This window comes from Monodelphis domestica, chromosome 7 (assembly GCF_027887165.1).
Source record: "Monodelphis domestica isolate mMonDom1 chromosome 7, mMonDom1.pri, whole genome shotgun sequence".
In the NCBI taxonomy this organism is placed as follows: domain Eukaryota; kingdom Metazoa; phylum Chordata; class Mammalia; order Didelphimorphia; family Didelphidae; genus Monodelphis; species Monodelphis domestica.
The window spans coordinates 124290121-124306182 of NC_077233.1; the positions used below are offsets into that span (position 1 = coordinate 124290121).

The window sequence follows — 16062 nt, forward strand, 5'->3', positions numbered from 1 at the left end:
GAGTTGTAGAGTCCTACTTGTACCTAAATATGAATCCTCTCATTACAACTCTGACATGGAATTATCTACCCTTTCTTTAATAGAAGATTTTCTGTGAAGAATTTACTAACTCTTATGATATCTTGCTTATTCCACACTGGAAAAGCTTTAATTATTAGGAAGTTTTTCCTTTTATATGCCTCAGTGGAACTGCCACAAATTTCTTCTAATTCTGCATCTGGTGCCAAAGAGAGTCTAATCTTCCTTCCAGTTGCCAGTCTTTGAAATACTTGAAGAAAATAGTCATGTCCCTCTCTCCTCAAGGCTTAAAATTCTTAGGTTCCTTAGTTATTCTTCCTGTTGTATGAGTCCTAAGTCCCCTGATCATTCTGATCACTGTCCTTTGAATATTGTCTAGTTTTTTAGTGACTTTCTTAAAGTATGCTAATAAGAACTGAACACAATATTCTAGATGCATAGGGAATTATCACCAGTGGTATTCTCTAGCTGTACAAGAGAAAATACAACGTATGCACACCTGCAAATATGCATTATTAACATTTTCTCTTGGGCAGCTAAGTGGTGTAGTAGATAGAGCCGCAGACCCAGAGTCAGGAAAACGCATCATCCTGAGTTCAAATCTGGCTTCATACACTTACTAGCTGCATTTCCCTGGCCAAATTGCTTAATCATATTTCCCTCAGTTTCTTCATCTAAGAAATGAGCTGGAGAAGGAACTAGCAAGCCACTCCAGTATCTTTGTCAAGAAAACCCCACATGGGGTTATAGAGAGTCAAACATGACATGACTGAAACAGTTCAACAACAAAAAATATTTTCTCCATCATTTTCCTAAGTCTGCAAAATTAACATGATAGAGCCCTGATTTTATAATGCTTGCCCAATTCAGAGGTGTAAAGCCCTCACTTTGAAAAATGTCATAATCAGATCAGATTCAACTATCTCTATCAAAAGATACTGTGTCTATCCTTTCTTTATTTGATTCTGAGGATGCCAACAGGGTTGTTACCTTATATCACACTTCTAACATGTCCCCCATTCTAGAAAATGTCATTTTCTAAGTGCAACCTAAGATCTTGTTGTGCATTTGCAAAAGGCACATCAAAATTAAATACAGAAAGTCTAAACAATATATTTGCATGCAGCTTTCACTCTCCAATCCATATGTATTCAAGTGGAAGCTGCTTTGCTCTTGTGTTGTTTTAAGTAACAGTTATCCATGAGCACTAGACCTAACATTGTAACTCTTCTAGGAAATACCTTCTTATGAGAGCCTCTCCAAGAAAGAGTGGGTAGAAATAAAATCTACAACAGGGAAAGAAAATAGCATACCCATTTGCATTAGCTAATAAGAAAAATATTACATTTCTCTTCTGTCTTTTTCTTCTCACTACACTTCAGACTTCCTCTTTAATGTTCAAGTAGGAAATTATTTGTTTCATGTATAGTTAGAAAGGAAAGACTCGACGGAATATTGTCAATTGATTTAAGCCCCCAAAATTAGCTCTATGAAGGCAGGTGAATCCTGTGGCAGATCCTCAGAGATTGCTTTCAGGGGAAAATGTACTGAGGCCCTGGTGTGCTGAAGAAATCCCCTCTGTTCCAATAAGCTTAGATTGAAGCTTTTAATCTTGCCAGTGAGACCCTAAGTCTGCATGTTCATAGGTGCCTGAACATGTTTTCTGGGAAAACCCGTTTTAGAGCAGTACATTTGAAAAGATTTCCTGAAAAGAAAAGGCCCTCATGGCCAGGTGTGTTGCTTGAATCTAACTATACCAGCTCAAGAATACAGAGGGGTGCCAATTCTATTCATTTGCATTAGGTTTTGGAAGAGAACATTTTTCTTTGAAAATATTCTGGCTGCTAAGGGGCATTGGGTTTCCTTTTTTTTTTAACTAAAATATATGTATGACTAGACTTCTTTCCCTTCCCACTCTTTCCCTCCACATGTACACCTTCTAGGATTCAGATCCTTTAATGTCACAATCTAAAAGGAAAATATTCTTGTTTCTTTTCAAGTTGGTGAGGAAGTATCCTGAAACCAGCATAACTTCATCTTCTCAACATACTGAGGAGGGAGTGGACTTTGTGACATTGGAGTCTTTAAAAAAAAGTTATAGTGGCCTTTAATACTCATGATTAACACAAGGTTCCAAACTATGTATTTTACAATTATTTATTTTTAGCACATAAAATGATAACAGTATATGTATTTGAAGAGGGGTACAGAGTAGCAACCCTGTTGGCATGCACCGTCCTCCAAACTCATGAATCAAACAGAGAAAGCATGGACAAAGTATCTTTACATAGCTAGTGTGAGTTGGGTTTGAAATTTTGGTATCAGCAGTTTGGCAACCCTGCTTGAAATTTTCTCCTGCTGGGATCTAGAGCCCATTTCTCTTATCAACTCAAGGTACCTTCCTACTTAACTTGACTGAGGCACAACTTATCCCTTCCAGATGATACTATTGCCTGATAGTTCTTTGATAGTCAAGCTGTCATCATCTCCTTGATCTTCTCTATCAATGACTCTTCGCATAAAAGCCTATAGAAAAGAACAACAAAACCTGTTACTGACAGTGTTCATTCTTGGAATCTTCAGTTGCCCTGCATGGGCACAAAGCTGGCAGTGACATGAATTATTCCTCTATCTTACCAGAAGTATTCACTCCCAGTCAGCAGCTCTGCTATGGACATACAACTTTATGGGAAATAGACTTCTCTTCCAAAGAACATTAGTGCTCTGTGCTCAGGCATCCTGGGAAACATAAGCAACAGAGCCATGGCTCTGAAAACAGTTGTATAGGAAAGAAAATTAAATTAGTGAATTAACAAATTGACCCAGCTAACTTCACAGAGGAGCAGATTCTTATTCTAACAATCTTGCTTCATCAGGAGGTATGGACAGATATAATTTGTAATTTACTTCAGTTACTTTAGTTTTTGTATTTGCATCCCTAGTGCATAGCAGAGTAGCAGTGTGCCACAGTGGATAGTGTTCTGGGCCTGGAAGCAGAAAGATTCATCTCATGAGTCTAAATCCAGCCTTACTAGTTGAGTGACCCTGGACAAGCCATTTAACCCTGGTTGTCTCAGTTTCTTCATCTGCAAAATGAGCTGGAGCAGCATATGGCAAACCACTCCAGTATATCTGCCAAGAAAACCCTTAATGGGTCATGAAGAGTCAGATACAGCTAATTACTCAACAACAAGTGTATGGAAAGTCAACAAATCAAGTCAACCAGCATTTATTAAGCATTTACTATGTGCCCAAAACTATCACAAGCATTGGGAATATAGAAAGGAAAAAAAAGAAGGGGAAACACAATTCTTGCCCTCAAGGAGCTCACATTCTAATAGAGGAGACAACTAGAAAGCAATTTTGTACAAATAAAATATATACCTATAAAAGGTAAACTAATAGTACTTCCAAAGGAAAGGTCTTAGCACATATCAGACAATGCTTATTGGATGAATAAATAGATGTTGCTGAATATTCTCAGGCAAGAAGTTCCACCAAATGTTAACAATGGAAAAGAACAACTTTGGTAGCCAGAGAACATCCATTTTGGACATTGTGATCAAGTTTTGGTAACAGGATCAATTTATTAGAATAGGTGTCCCTTTCTATAGCAAGGGTTATCCTTCAGTACTGAGAAAAATTGTGTGGCCCTCATATTATTTTTTTATTTTAATCATAGAGTATTTAAGCTCAATTATACAAATACTAAGCCAGAAGACAGTGTTTTCCATAGGTTTAGAGTATACAAAACACTGAAAAATATCACTTAAAATTATAGTATGAACCATAGGTTTGGGTTTTAGTTTTGCTTTGTTCTTTTGGTAATACTACTAATAGTTCAGAGTATGTACTCTAGTGGTTAAAATAAAGGTTAAGGAAGTCTTTAAGATCTAGAGATTAAATTTCTGATTTGATACATAGCCTGACATGGGCATCATCGTCTCCATTCAAGTGTTAAAAAAGTGAGTAATGGATGAAATTTCCCACCTCTCTTTTAAAAAAAAAATGGCCTACTAACTCCTGAAAAGTATTTTGAGATCTTTGAAGAACAGATACTTTAGCTACAGAATCAGAAAAATCCTAATATTCATCTAATATGCATAAAGAGCTATTAATATTTATTTTCCCTATAAAGAAAACCTTGCCTCACTTGGGATCTTTTTACCCTGGACAAAAAATATTCTAATATCTCTTATAATGATGTTCTGCTAATTTCCTCAAAAGTAAGTATTTTAGCCCTTTTATTTTCAAATGGAAAAAAACTAATAATGCTTCCAACCATAACATATCAATGTGAGAAACTGTGAGCTGTAATGTGCCTGAAGTCAGAGGACCTAGATTTGAATATCAACTCTGTTCATTTTTATCAATGTTCCCCTGGACATGTTACTTTTAACATTTCTAGCTTTACTTTTTCATCAAAGTTAAAGTTGGAAATAATGGCTTCTAAGATCCCTTACAACTCTAAAATCCAGAAAAAAATAAAATAAGCAAGGGAAAACAGCCTCATTGATCTATCTGAGCTAAAAATGGCAGATCTTAAATCTATCTATCTATCTATCTATCTATCTATCTATCTATCTATCTATCTATCTTTGGTCCATTTCAGTATATGACTGAGGTATTCAAGACAGTATATCTGAGGCATGTTGCACACTCTAAAACACTTTCTGGCTATACATCAGCCTAATTGGTATAAATGTATTTTATGTGCTTTTTCTCATACTCTCATGGAAACTCTATATCATTCATCTGAAGTAACAGTATTTTAAATTATTTAAACCTCACGTTGGTTTTAGAGGATCCCTGGAGACTCTTTTTGAAGTACTAGCAATTTTTTTTTGCATCCCAGACTTAAATGTTATTTGTAACCAAAACAAATCATCTCAATTCAGAAAAAAATTAACACCCTCTTGTATTGTGCATTATTATTTTATAGATTTACAAATTATTTCGGCATTTCTTTAAACAAGCACATTTGGAAATTATGATTGCCCAAAATGTAATGACTTATGTCTTTCAACATTTGATGGATGAACCCTTTATCTATCCAACCATGTATTTTAAAAGCCTGAATATAATTTTCTGATATATTTCATAGCACTGAGCATGAAAAAAAATTATATTTTTCTCAAAACACTTCAGAGTTTAACTACTTCTCTGCTTATTTTAGTCAACAATCATACTTTATTTTCCTCCAAGACAGTTAAATGTTTCAGTGTTTGGTATTACAGAAATTTGGTTTATACTGGCACCAAAGGAGCAATTTTCCCATGTTGGGACTCACAAAAAAAAAAGCATTCAAGAAAGAAGGAAAGGAAAAAATCTTATGTGAAATGAAACTCAGCTAAGATTTTTAAAATGTGAATTCCAAGAAATCTGATTTATTCTACTTACTTTTATCTGGCTTTGAAAAACTTAACTAAAATTGATGAGTATATGAAATAAAGTACATGTTTCTTGCAGGTGAAATGTGACCAGTATTGGCCCAGCAGAGGCACAGAAACATATGGGCTGATTCAGGTGACGCTGCTAGATACTGTGGAGTTGGCAACATACTGTGTTAGAACATTTGCACTTTACAAGGTGTGTTTTCCCCCTTCCATTCCCTTTTCTTTTATTTAAAGAAAGCTTCTTTTGAAAAATCAGATCTCTTAAAGTTTTACTTAAATCTTGATCTTACTGGCAACAGTGAAGAATGAAATAATTCTTCCACTATCACTATGCAATTTTTCTCCTTGTCTGGAGGTTTATCACAGTAAATACTGAGTTCTCACTCTGAACAAAAGCTTAGTTGAATGAAGAATTAAGCAGAGAACTCACATAATTTGCTGGATCCTCTTCAGAGATGTAATAGGAGCTCTCTGATATTTGAAACAGAAAATGTGATTTCTATCTCTTAAAAATTTTATTTTCCTGAACAAATATTTGCCTTTTACTTTGGTTTGAACCTCCAAAAGAATACCTGTTAGTAATGGAGACAGGACCACTAACCAACATTGACTCTAAAGTCTTTTCTGATGTTTTGTTCCCCATTGAAACAGAATGGTTCAAGTGAGAAGAGAGAGGTGAGGCAGTTCCAGTTCACAGCATGGCCAGATCATGGGGTACCAGAACATCCAACGCCTTTCCTAGCTTTCTTGCGTCGAGTCAAAACCTGTAACCCTCCTGATGCTGGTCCCATGGTTGTTCACTGCAGGTAAGCCCCATGTAGATGTGTGATCTACTTAAGAGAAGGCCTCAAAAATATAAATGGTAGCCTAGTTCAAATTTTGCCCTAATTGATAACAGATATTGATAAGAATTTGAATGTGCATGTAGAACATTGTGTTGTGTTGTTTTGTTTTGTTTTATAAACTCTTAGTATATTGGCTCTTATAAAGACTATGAAATTAAGAACATGAGTACCTTACCTTGTGTATCTCTATTTAGATAAAATGAAGTTCATAATTGAGGATCAGATAAATCTGTTTGTTTCTCATAGTGGGTCTTTTCAGAAATCCAGGAAGATTAATAAAAACAAAGTAAAAGGTATGAGAAATGAGGAGGAGTCAGTTTTAGGCAAGGGGAAAGAAGAAGGCTTCATGGAAGTTTTGAGATCTAAATTGAGTATTGGAGGAAGGGAAGGAAATTCAACAGGCAGAGATGCAGAGGCATTCTAGCTTAAGAAATAATGTGGGCAAATTCATGAAGGCAGAAAATGGCAGAACACAACTGGAGAATGGTTAGTGGTCCAGCATGTTTAGACTGTAGAATATATGAAGATGTATAGAATGAAATCAACCTGGAGTGTTGGGCTGGAGCCAGACTATGAAAAAGCCTAGATTTCCAGGAGGAAATTTTATCCTATTTTATCCTATAACCTAGGGATTCTTAACCTTTGTTGTGTGTCATGAACACCTCTACCAGTCTGCTGAAGCCTATAGACCCTTACAAGAGTAATATTTTTAAGTGCATACATAATGTAAAATTACAATTGAAACCAAATATGTAGAAAAATAGTCAACAAAATGATACAAATAGAATTCAGTGACCCCCTAAAATCTGTCCAAAGTTCCCTCTGGTGTCCCTGGACTTTCAGTTAAGAACCTGAGCTATCACTCTGAACAAAATTTTAGTTGAATGAAGAATTAGACAAAGAACTCATATTATTTGCTGGCTCCTCTTCAGATATTTGAAACAGACAATGCAATTTCTATCTCTTAAAAATGGAAAGAGGGGCAGCTGGGTGGTCCAATGAATTGAGAGCCAGGCCCAGAGATGCGAGGTCCTGGGTTCAAATCTTGCCTCAGACACTTCTTGGCTGTGTGACCCTGGACAAGTCACTTGACTCCCATTGCCTGGCTTTTACCACTCTTCTGCCTTAGAGCCAATACACAGTGTTGATTCTAAGACAGAAAGTAAAGTTTTTTTTTTTCCAATGAAAAGAAAGTGGGGAAAAAACCCTACAAACAAGGAAACTTGCCTTAGTATAAAGCATAGAGCAGTATGAAGGATGAAATGGAGGAGAAAACTATAGACAGTAGAATTCATTAGTAGGCTATTAACAATAATATGAGTCAGAGACAAAGGCCATGGAAGAAAGTAGTAAGGATGACATGAATATAAGAGCCATTTTTGAAGTCGAATTGGTAGCTTTTGTTAAATTATTGAATTTGGGGAACAATGAAAAATGAAGAATGATTCTCAAGAAAATAATTTCCTCCTCAGTAGAGAGATGGGAAACTATAGATACTAAATTTTGTATCCTCAGTTGTCATGTAGTCCCTATGTTGGGATTTTTTGGTGACAATATAGGGTTCTTGGGGAGAAATATCATGAAATGGCTGCTATTTTTAAAATGAGTCATTAAATTTAATTTTAAAATTATGGGTTTTTTGGGCTGTGAGGCCAAGAAGCTAGTGGCACCATCACAGCCATAGAGGAGTTAAGAGGGCATTCAGGTTTTGAAGTACAGAAGATGAATTTAGTTGTGAACATTTGGGGGTTCAGCATCATTTCAGAGATCATAGGAAAATGCTAATGGTGGAATCTTATCTACACAAGGTATAACCTCACCACAGTTGAAAAGTAACAGGTAAAAGGCAACAGTATAAATGAGCAAATTATTAATTTTAGCATAACTGCAATGGAATGGATAAAATCATCATTGTAGGAATTTAGAGGAAATTTCAATGTGATGTCATTTTTATCTATTTGAATGAGCTAGTTTCAGCTTAAAAGCAGAGGCCAATTTCTCTGCCAAGTGAATTCTATAAGAAGGTAGGAAGTTTTTAGAGGAATTAGATTGGAGCAAGGGATGAAGGGAGGGTAAGGGCAAAAAGGGGAAATGAAAGTGCTCAGGGAAAATTAATTTACCTCTAAGGGTTATGTCTCCTATCTAGCAATAAATACACTAGGAGTAAAAAAAAAGAGCCAAAAATGAAAAGAGGAATTCTGAAAAGCAATCAAGGTTAAGAATGTATCATAGGAAGGTATAAAACACCAAGCACAATTTGACTAGTAAGATTAAAGTTTAGGATAAGAGACAAATTGATTTTTTAATCAAAGATATGAAAATAGTTTTATATACAGAAGGTGGAGCAAACGGGAGATAGGAACCATGCTCCAACTTACTAATGAGCTGTGATTCTGAAGTTCATTTCTAAATTGGTTGTTTGGAACCTGAAGCACATTTTTATATAAAAATAATGTTATAAATGGTTAGGTTCCAAGAATAATCCACAAAGGCTCCATTATTCAGTTCAGTTCACTAAATGTCCATTAAGTCCATACAGGTAGAAACTTAAAAAAGAAGTCATCATTCTTCTCAAGGTATTTGTCATCTAGCATGAAAATAAAGACTTGTAAAAATATTTATAAAAGATAGAAGGGCATCATTGCATACAGGAGGGGAAATTACTTTGAGAGTTTTTATGAAAAAAGATTATTTTCTAAATAAAAGAATCATGGAAACAAATGCATAAGAATGCCATTTGAACAGGATCTTCGGTAGGAGTTAAATGGGTGAAGATAATCTACATTAATAACATAATATTGTTGCTGCAGGAAAACTTACTAAAAGTTCCAATTTCTAAAAACTCTGCTTATTGAGACTTAGTCCCTCTCTCCCCTAATTCTTGAACCAACTAGAGGCATCTAGAGGACATAGACAGTGGAAATTTTATCTTAGGCCATGGTGGTAGGATCCAGGTCTCTAGAGTGGAGTGATAGTTTGGGTCTCTGGAAGAAAACTGAATCTTCACATTTAAAGGTAATCAGTGTCTTTGGGGAACAGTAGAAAAAATAAAAGCAAAAAAAATGAAGTATACCAAATCTGAATATCTCTTCAAATAGCCTTATTCTACTAAGGAAATAAAACATATAGACACAGGAAAGTAAATAAAAAGTAATTAAAGGGAGAATAAAAGATAAATTTAATGAGAGAATGGCAGGGCATACTTCACATAGAAGAGCATTTGATCTGAGTTTTGAATTAGATTTAGTTTAGCAAAAAAGAGGAGAGCATTAATAAAGACAATTTATTACTGTAATGAACATTTTACTTCTGATACACATTAGGTTATGAACTAACACTAATCATTAAACCTAGAACCCTCAGGGATCCCCCAAATCACATCGCTTTAATAGTTCTTTGTTCTTTACTCAGCTTCCTAGTAGTTATTCTTAAATGACTGACTGGAAAAGCCTTCCCCAAAGTCTTCTCAATTCATAACCAACCTAATTTTCAAAGAGAGAGGGAAATAGGATAAAACAACAGAATAGGGTACAGTTTTGTTGATATTACTTCAGTTATCTTGAAAACTTAAGGTAACACCAATGATCAGAAAAGTAATCATACTCCCCACCAAAAAAAAAGCATCATCCACCATTTTGTATTGAGCCATTAACAAGAAATGGAACTTGAAAATGTTTAATATTCCTTTGTGTATCTACTCTCATCTAGGGTACTATCTAACTCATATAAATAACCTATTTAGTGACCCAGGAGAATCTAGTCCAACAATAAGGAAAATATTCTTTGGAAGTGAAAAGGAATTTAGACAGCTTTGCATGTAAGAGTAAAAATAAAACAGAACAGCAAATGCCATCTACAGAAAAAGAGATGGTACAATGCAGATTTGTGTGTGCATTTTAATATTTGAACCTGAGTCTTGTCCTACTTTATTCCATTCAAGTGTCTCTTTTGACTGCAAATATTGCCAAAGAATGTGGATTTGAGGTGTTGACAAGAATGAACTGTGGACTCAATTATTGTTAAACCTGGAATTCATTTTCATGTGTAAACCAAGTACGATGAGAGACCAGACTTCTGTAAATGAAAGACAGTATTGTTAGAACTACCAGAATCTCTGGATAAAGATTTCAAATGTTCCAAATAAAACCTTATTAGTGGGAAATTTTTAAGAATAAAAAAAATAATTGTACCACATGGAATGTATTAAGCTTTTAGTTGTGTCTTTTTGTATATCAGTAGCCATCCAGAAAAAAAGTATATTTCTAGTTCCTGAAACAAAACAGTGATACAAAAAGTAGCAGTCTCCAACACTGTGAATAGATATCCCACTGTCAGAAAAATACTCTTATTAAATACAAAGAGTTTGACTATTGGGAGTCAGCTATAATGTGTGCATAGTAATGATAGCGGAGAAAGGCATTATTTCTTCTTCAAATAGTATTACTGTAGGCAAGCAAGTATTGGTTACATCATAATAAAACAGTTCCTGGAATGAAATGGAAATTGTTATAGCTATTTGTTTTCAGAATATTGGAGAAATTTTAAAATCTACTTCCATGATATTAAATTAAAACTGAGCTTACTAATAGGTATTGTTACTATAAACTAATGAGACTTTTAAAAAGCAAACATTCATATTTTCTATTTGAGTGTTCTCCCTCTTTAGCATAACCACTTTGATAGGCCAGGTTTAATTACCTCATATCTGAACTGCATTTCATAATTTATATAAATTAACTCATATAAGCCTGAAAATAATAACAGTGATCATAAAAATTCAAGAGAATAATAAAATCTTGAGGTTGCATGGAACCTTAATGGCCATGTACTCCATGGCATATCTGATAAAGAATCCTGATATCAGTATGGCTAATTGTCATTCAAGCCTTTCTTGAAGCACTCTATTAAGAAAACTACCACTCTTTAAACCAACCCCCCATTCTACTTTTGGATGACTTTAGTTGCTCTGATATTTTTTTCCCTATCAACCTATAATTTTTTCTTTTTGCAATGTCTACCCATTGCTCTTAGTTTAGCCCTCTTTGAACAAATATTATCCACCTCCCACTTTATAACCTTTCAGACTCAATGACCCCTATAATGCTCTCCATCCTGTCCCTAACATCATCTTTTTTCTAGGCTGAATGTCCTAAGTCTCTTCAAATTATACATATATAATAATTCACAATATTGTAGGTTGGGTGGTGGAGTAACTGATAGGAATGCAGTTCTATTGTTTGTAACCTTTTAGACATTTCCAGTTACAAAAATTACTTAATGTCTTTATGAGTGGTGGACCAAAAAATTCGTCTCCTTCCTTCTTGAGACTTATTTTGCTTTAAGACAAAAAACCATTACTCAGCTCAATCACCCAACTTACTCATCACATTTGAATTTAAATCATTTTTAAATGCTTCCAACAACCAATTCTACCTTTAAAAGACTAAGCTTGACCACTACTTAGAATGCTCAGAAGGATGTGCCAGCATTGTTAAAGACAATTCCAAAGGAAGAAGTGTCAAAAAACGTTAGAATCAATAGTCCCATTATGGAAATGAACAGAGTTATCTATACTCTACGTGATTAATTTAAAGCTTGCAATAAATATTTCTGTATGTTAGAATGTTTTCAAGTTAGTTGCATAAATGAATCATACTTCTTATAATTTCATATATTTTGCTTAGTGTTCAAAATGTCACACCTACTGAAATGACCTCATGTATTGAAAGAAATGTTTTAGTAGTTTATTTTCTACCGGGAAGATAAAATATATACACAGGTAAATAAATATAAGATCATTTGAGGAAGGAAGAAAGTGCTGACAATTTGGGGAAATAGAAAAGCTTCCTGTAGGATGTGACAACTTGGCTAAGCCTTGAAGGATTTTAAAAGGGGAAGGTGAAGAGGTATCTCTGTTGCCTAGCAAATTGCCTTTAGGGAACTAAATTAAAATCAACATATATGTAAAAAGCACCTACTATGTGCTGGGCACCAAATTAGAACCTGTAAATACAAATAAAAAATTGTCACTGCCCTCAGGGTGCTTACCTTCTGGGAAGAAGGACATTCTAATCATAGAGAACCCTCATTTAAAGTCATAGAGACAGAAGATGGAGTACTGGTTTTGGAGAGAAATTAGGTTGGCTGCCTGGAACATAGAATGTAAAGGAGAAATGAGTTTGGAAAGGAGCCTAAAGCCTGCTTGTGAAAGGACTTGCCAAACACTAACTATACAGGGAATTACATGGATAGGACTTACCTGCTTAATTAACAAGAGTAATGATGAGTAAATGTATTGATTTGAAGTAAATTGAATTTCATGCTATGAATAAAGTGAGTGAAAGATTTATTAAGTCCCATATTCTTCTGTATTGTGCCTGGCATTATCACTACTACTTGTTGTATATTTAAAGGCCAGAGTTTTATATAAATAAAAGAGGCTTTCCTCATTGACTTTGCCCTCTTTTTGATGAATTTAGCATTTTACATTTGGAAATGAATTTTCTTCCTCATATCTATAAAACCACCAAATCAGTTTTATCCTGCCCATGCACATGTAGCTGATAAATCTTTTCATATTTCATTGTGGAGAACATTCTGCCCAGATTACATGATTTAAAATACATGTAAACTAATAGAAAAGATGCAATCGAATTAGTCACTTTTCCACTCAGACTTCAAAAGTTTCCAGATTTCTCAGTTGAGTTGATGTAACAACAAAAATGTTAAAAAAAAAAAAAGATGGATGGAGGATTCTATTAGTTTCTGTGGGAAGCTATGTTTTTTTATTGTTCTTCTCTATATCCTTTTTTATGTTTTCTCTTTTGGGTGTTTCCTCTTTTTAGTTCATACTTGAAAACCTTTCCAAGGTTAAGTTCCAAGAAACTGAACCTAGTTTATGTGGTATGCAGAACATAGAAATTGAGGAGGCAATAAGGAAGGAGCCTTTGAAATTCATGACACATGTGATAAGTCATTTCAAAGAAACAGTCATAGAAAACCTCACAGATCATTTAGCCAAAAGCCTTCATTTTATTGTTCAAGGTCACAAAGTTAGTTTTAGGGAAGAGCTGGGACCAGGTCTTTTGACCATTAGTCCACTTCTCTTTTCATCAGATAGCTTTTCTTATTCAATTCAGCATTTAGAAGTGACTGTGCAAAGAACCTCTCATAATAAACACCCCTGATGCTTGGTACTAGTGATTTAATGGGAGTTTGAGGCATTAAGAACCACTTTAGGAGCTTGGGTTACTTTAAGAGGCAGCAGGTCTCAATAAGGATGCCACAGTGGAGAAAGATGAACAACTGGATGTGAGGATGGGTAAATAGCTTACTGGACTCCTGCAGGAGCTTGGAGGAAAAGCTATAAATGGAAGGGTTATAAAAGGGGAGGTAGAAAGATGCCAGGAATAAATGTGGCCAATTTTGCTTAGAATCATGGTGGTGGCAACCACCCCATGCTACTGAAAATGATTGCCCATGGAAGCTTCATAGCTGTTCTTTTGTTCCAGTTGTGTCCAATTATTTGTGATACCATTTATAGTTTTCTTGGTAAAAACGCTGGAGTGGTTTGCCATTTCCTTCTCCAGCTCATTTTACAGATAAGAAAACTGAGGCAGGCATGCTTACATGACTTACCCAGGGTCACATAGCTACTAAGTATCCGAGGCCAGATTTGTATTCAGGAAGATGAGTCTTCCTGACTCCAGACTCAGCACCTTATACACTGAACCACATAGCTGCTCAATTTGTCTTGCCCCAGTAGGCTACTTATGCCTCATTTTTTAGCCATATATCACCTTTGATTAGTTTCTCTCTAGTTCCAGGACCTCTTCTGTAAGGACCACTGTATGCCTGTCATTCACAAGCTATTTCCTCATCTCAGATCCTAGCCAAGTGTAGCAGATGCTATTGTTGTCCCTTCTTTTGAATGAAGTGGGATGTAGAGAGAGAAAGAAATTTGTTGGTATTGTTTTTTCTGCTGGAACAGAATTAAAAATCACTTGCAGTTTATTGTCCTCTGGTAACTATTCACTGAATTCTCTCTCTTTTTTTCTCTTCATGTAATTCCATTTCCTAGGATAAAAATCTGCCCCTATATTTGTCAACATAATGTAAATGACCTTCTTCATTCTACTGTAGATATCTTACAATTATAGTAATTCAGACTTCTCCTTTGGGATCTGAGCTATTTCTTGTGCACACAATTCTATTGACTCTGACCATGCCATCTGCTGTAATCATTTATATTTCACACACACAATGTTTGTTATATGCCTAAATCCAACAAAGCAAAACTCTAAAATTTTCCACATAAATAAACAATTTTAGAATATTTTTAAACCCCTCTGAGTGGCAAGTAGAACTGAGAAGGTATGTTGAAGATTCTAAAGAACAGCTGCTGAAGCTGCTGCTTCTTCCATTGCAGAAATATATTTGTGACCCATCCCCCATGAGAGTAACATAGAAACTCCAGAAGACAATCCTACCCTAAGACACTTGACTCGATTTCCTTGCTTAGTTTTCTCAATATAGCAGCTGAAGGTCAATTCTTGAAAAGGAAATGGGTTCCTCTAAAGACAATACATACCAAGAGAAAATGTTGGTAGAGCAAATAGCACACTTCTTTCCAGCCCTGGCTTGCGGTTTCAGTTACATTGTCTCAAAAATGAAGTTCGAAATGTATAACCTAGATCAAATTGTGTATACCATCTCAGAGTCAGGACAGGGGAGTGAAGGAGATAATTTGGAATCAGAAAATTAATATTTTTTTTCATGTAAATGAGAAAAATAAAATCTTTTATTAAATAAAAAATACTCATAAAAAAAGGAAAATTCTGTACCTAGTGATCAATAGGAACAATGAAGAGTTTGGAAAGGTAAATTTGAAGTTCCTTCTCAGCCTGAAAATCTGTGCTTCTGTAAGCTTCATTATTTTCCATGTAGCTAGATTGAATGCCTAATCCCATAAACTTTCAAGCGAATTTCAAAATATCTTCTTGGTTAAAAAGTAATTTCTCAGGCTAGAAAATCTTGCTTCCCTCCTGCCCTTTAAAATTGCCGTTGACATGCTTTCATCATCTTAGCCAGGCCCATGAAAACTTGTCTGAAAGATTAGGAAGAAGAGTCAAAGTCACCCCAGATTCTTTTGCATCCCATTGCCTGATTTCCTTTCAAGCCTGTCAGATTTTTCTAAGGTCCTGAGTAGTAAGCATGGATATTTTAAGAACTCTCCTGTATCCATCAGTATTCAGACTTCTCTGTAATAGTTGAAACTCTTGATAACTTGTTCCACATACATTCTATGGATTGGTGTCAGGAAAGTAATGGTGAGTGGACCCAATGGCCTCCCCACCCCCTTCCAAAGCAGGCCTTTTCTGTGTACTTGTTACCTATAGATGTAGGGTACTGTGGTATCTTGTTCTTGGACAAATTATAGCAAATTTCAATCTTTGGTCTAGAAGTTTCTAACACTTTTTTGTGTAATGGAGCCCTTTGCCAATCTGGTAAAACCTATGACTCCTTCTCAAAAAAATATTTTTAAATAATTCAAAGAAATGCTACATTTCAGTGAGAGGTGAAAGAGACTAAAAGAATTTTTTTTTCCTTATCCAGGTTCATAAACATTCTGATAATGGCCTCTATGGAGTTAACTGTAGGACCCACCTAGAGTCCTAAGATGTAGATCTGGAAAGAGAAGAAATGAATAGTCCAACCTTCTCCCCCGCATTATAGACAAAGAAAGCAAGATGCAGAGTTGTCATTGTCTCAAATCAAAGAAATAATAAAGAGAAGTAGAATTT

The 16062-nt window shown here is 35.2% G+C and overlaps 1 protein-coding gene across 11 annotated transcripts in view; it reads left to right on the forward strand.

The window, feature by feature from the left end:
• PTPRD (protein tyrosine phosphatase receptor type D) overlaps nucleotides 1–16062 on the forward strand; it is a 590847-nt gene that overhangs the window by 526440 nt on the left and 48345 nt on the right. For all 11 annotated transcript variants that reach the window (XM_056803979.1, XM_056803969.1, XM_056803973.1 and 8 more), the window contains 2 exons: nucleotides 5488–5607; nucleotides 6066–6220. In XM_056803979.1, coding sequence (XP_056659957.1) covers nucleotides 5488–5607; nucleotides 6066–6220 — 275 coding nt within the window. The remainder of the gene's footprint in view (nucleotides 1–5487; nucleotides 5608–6065; nucleotides 6221–16062) is intronic.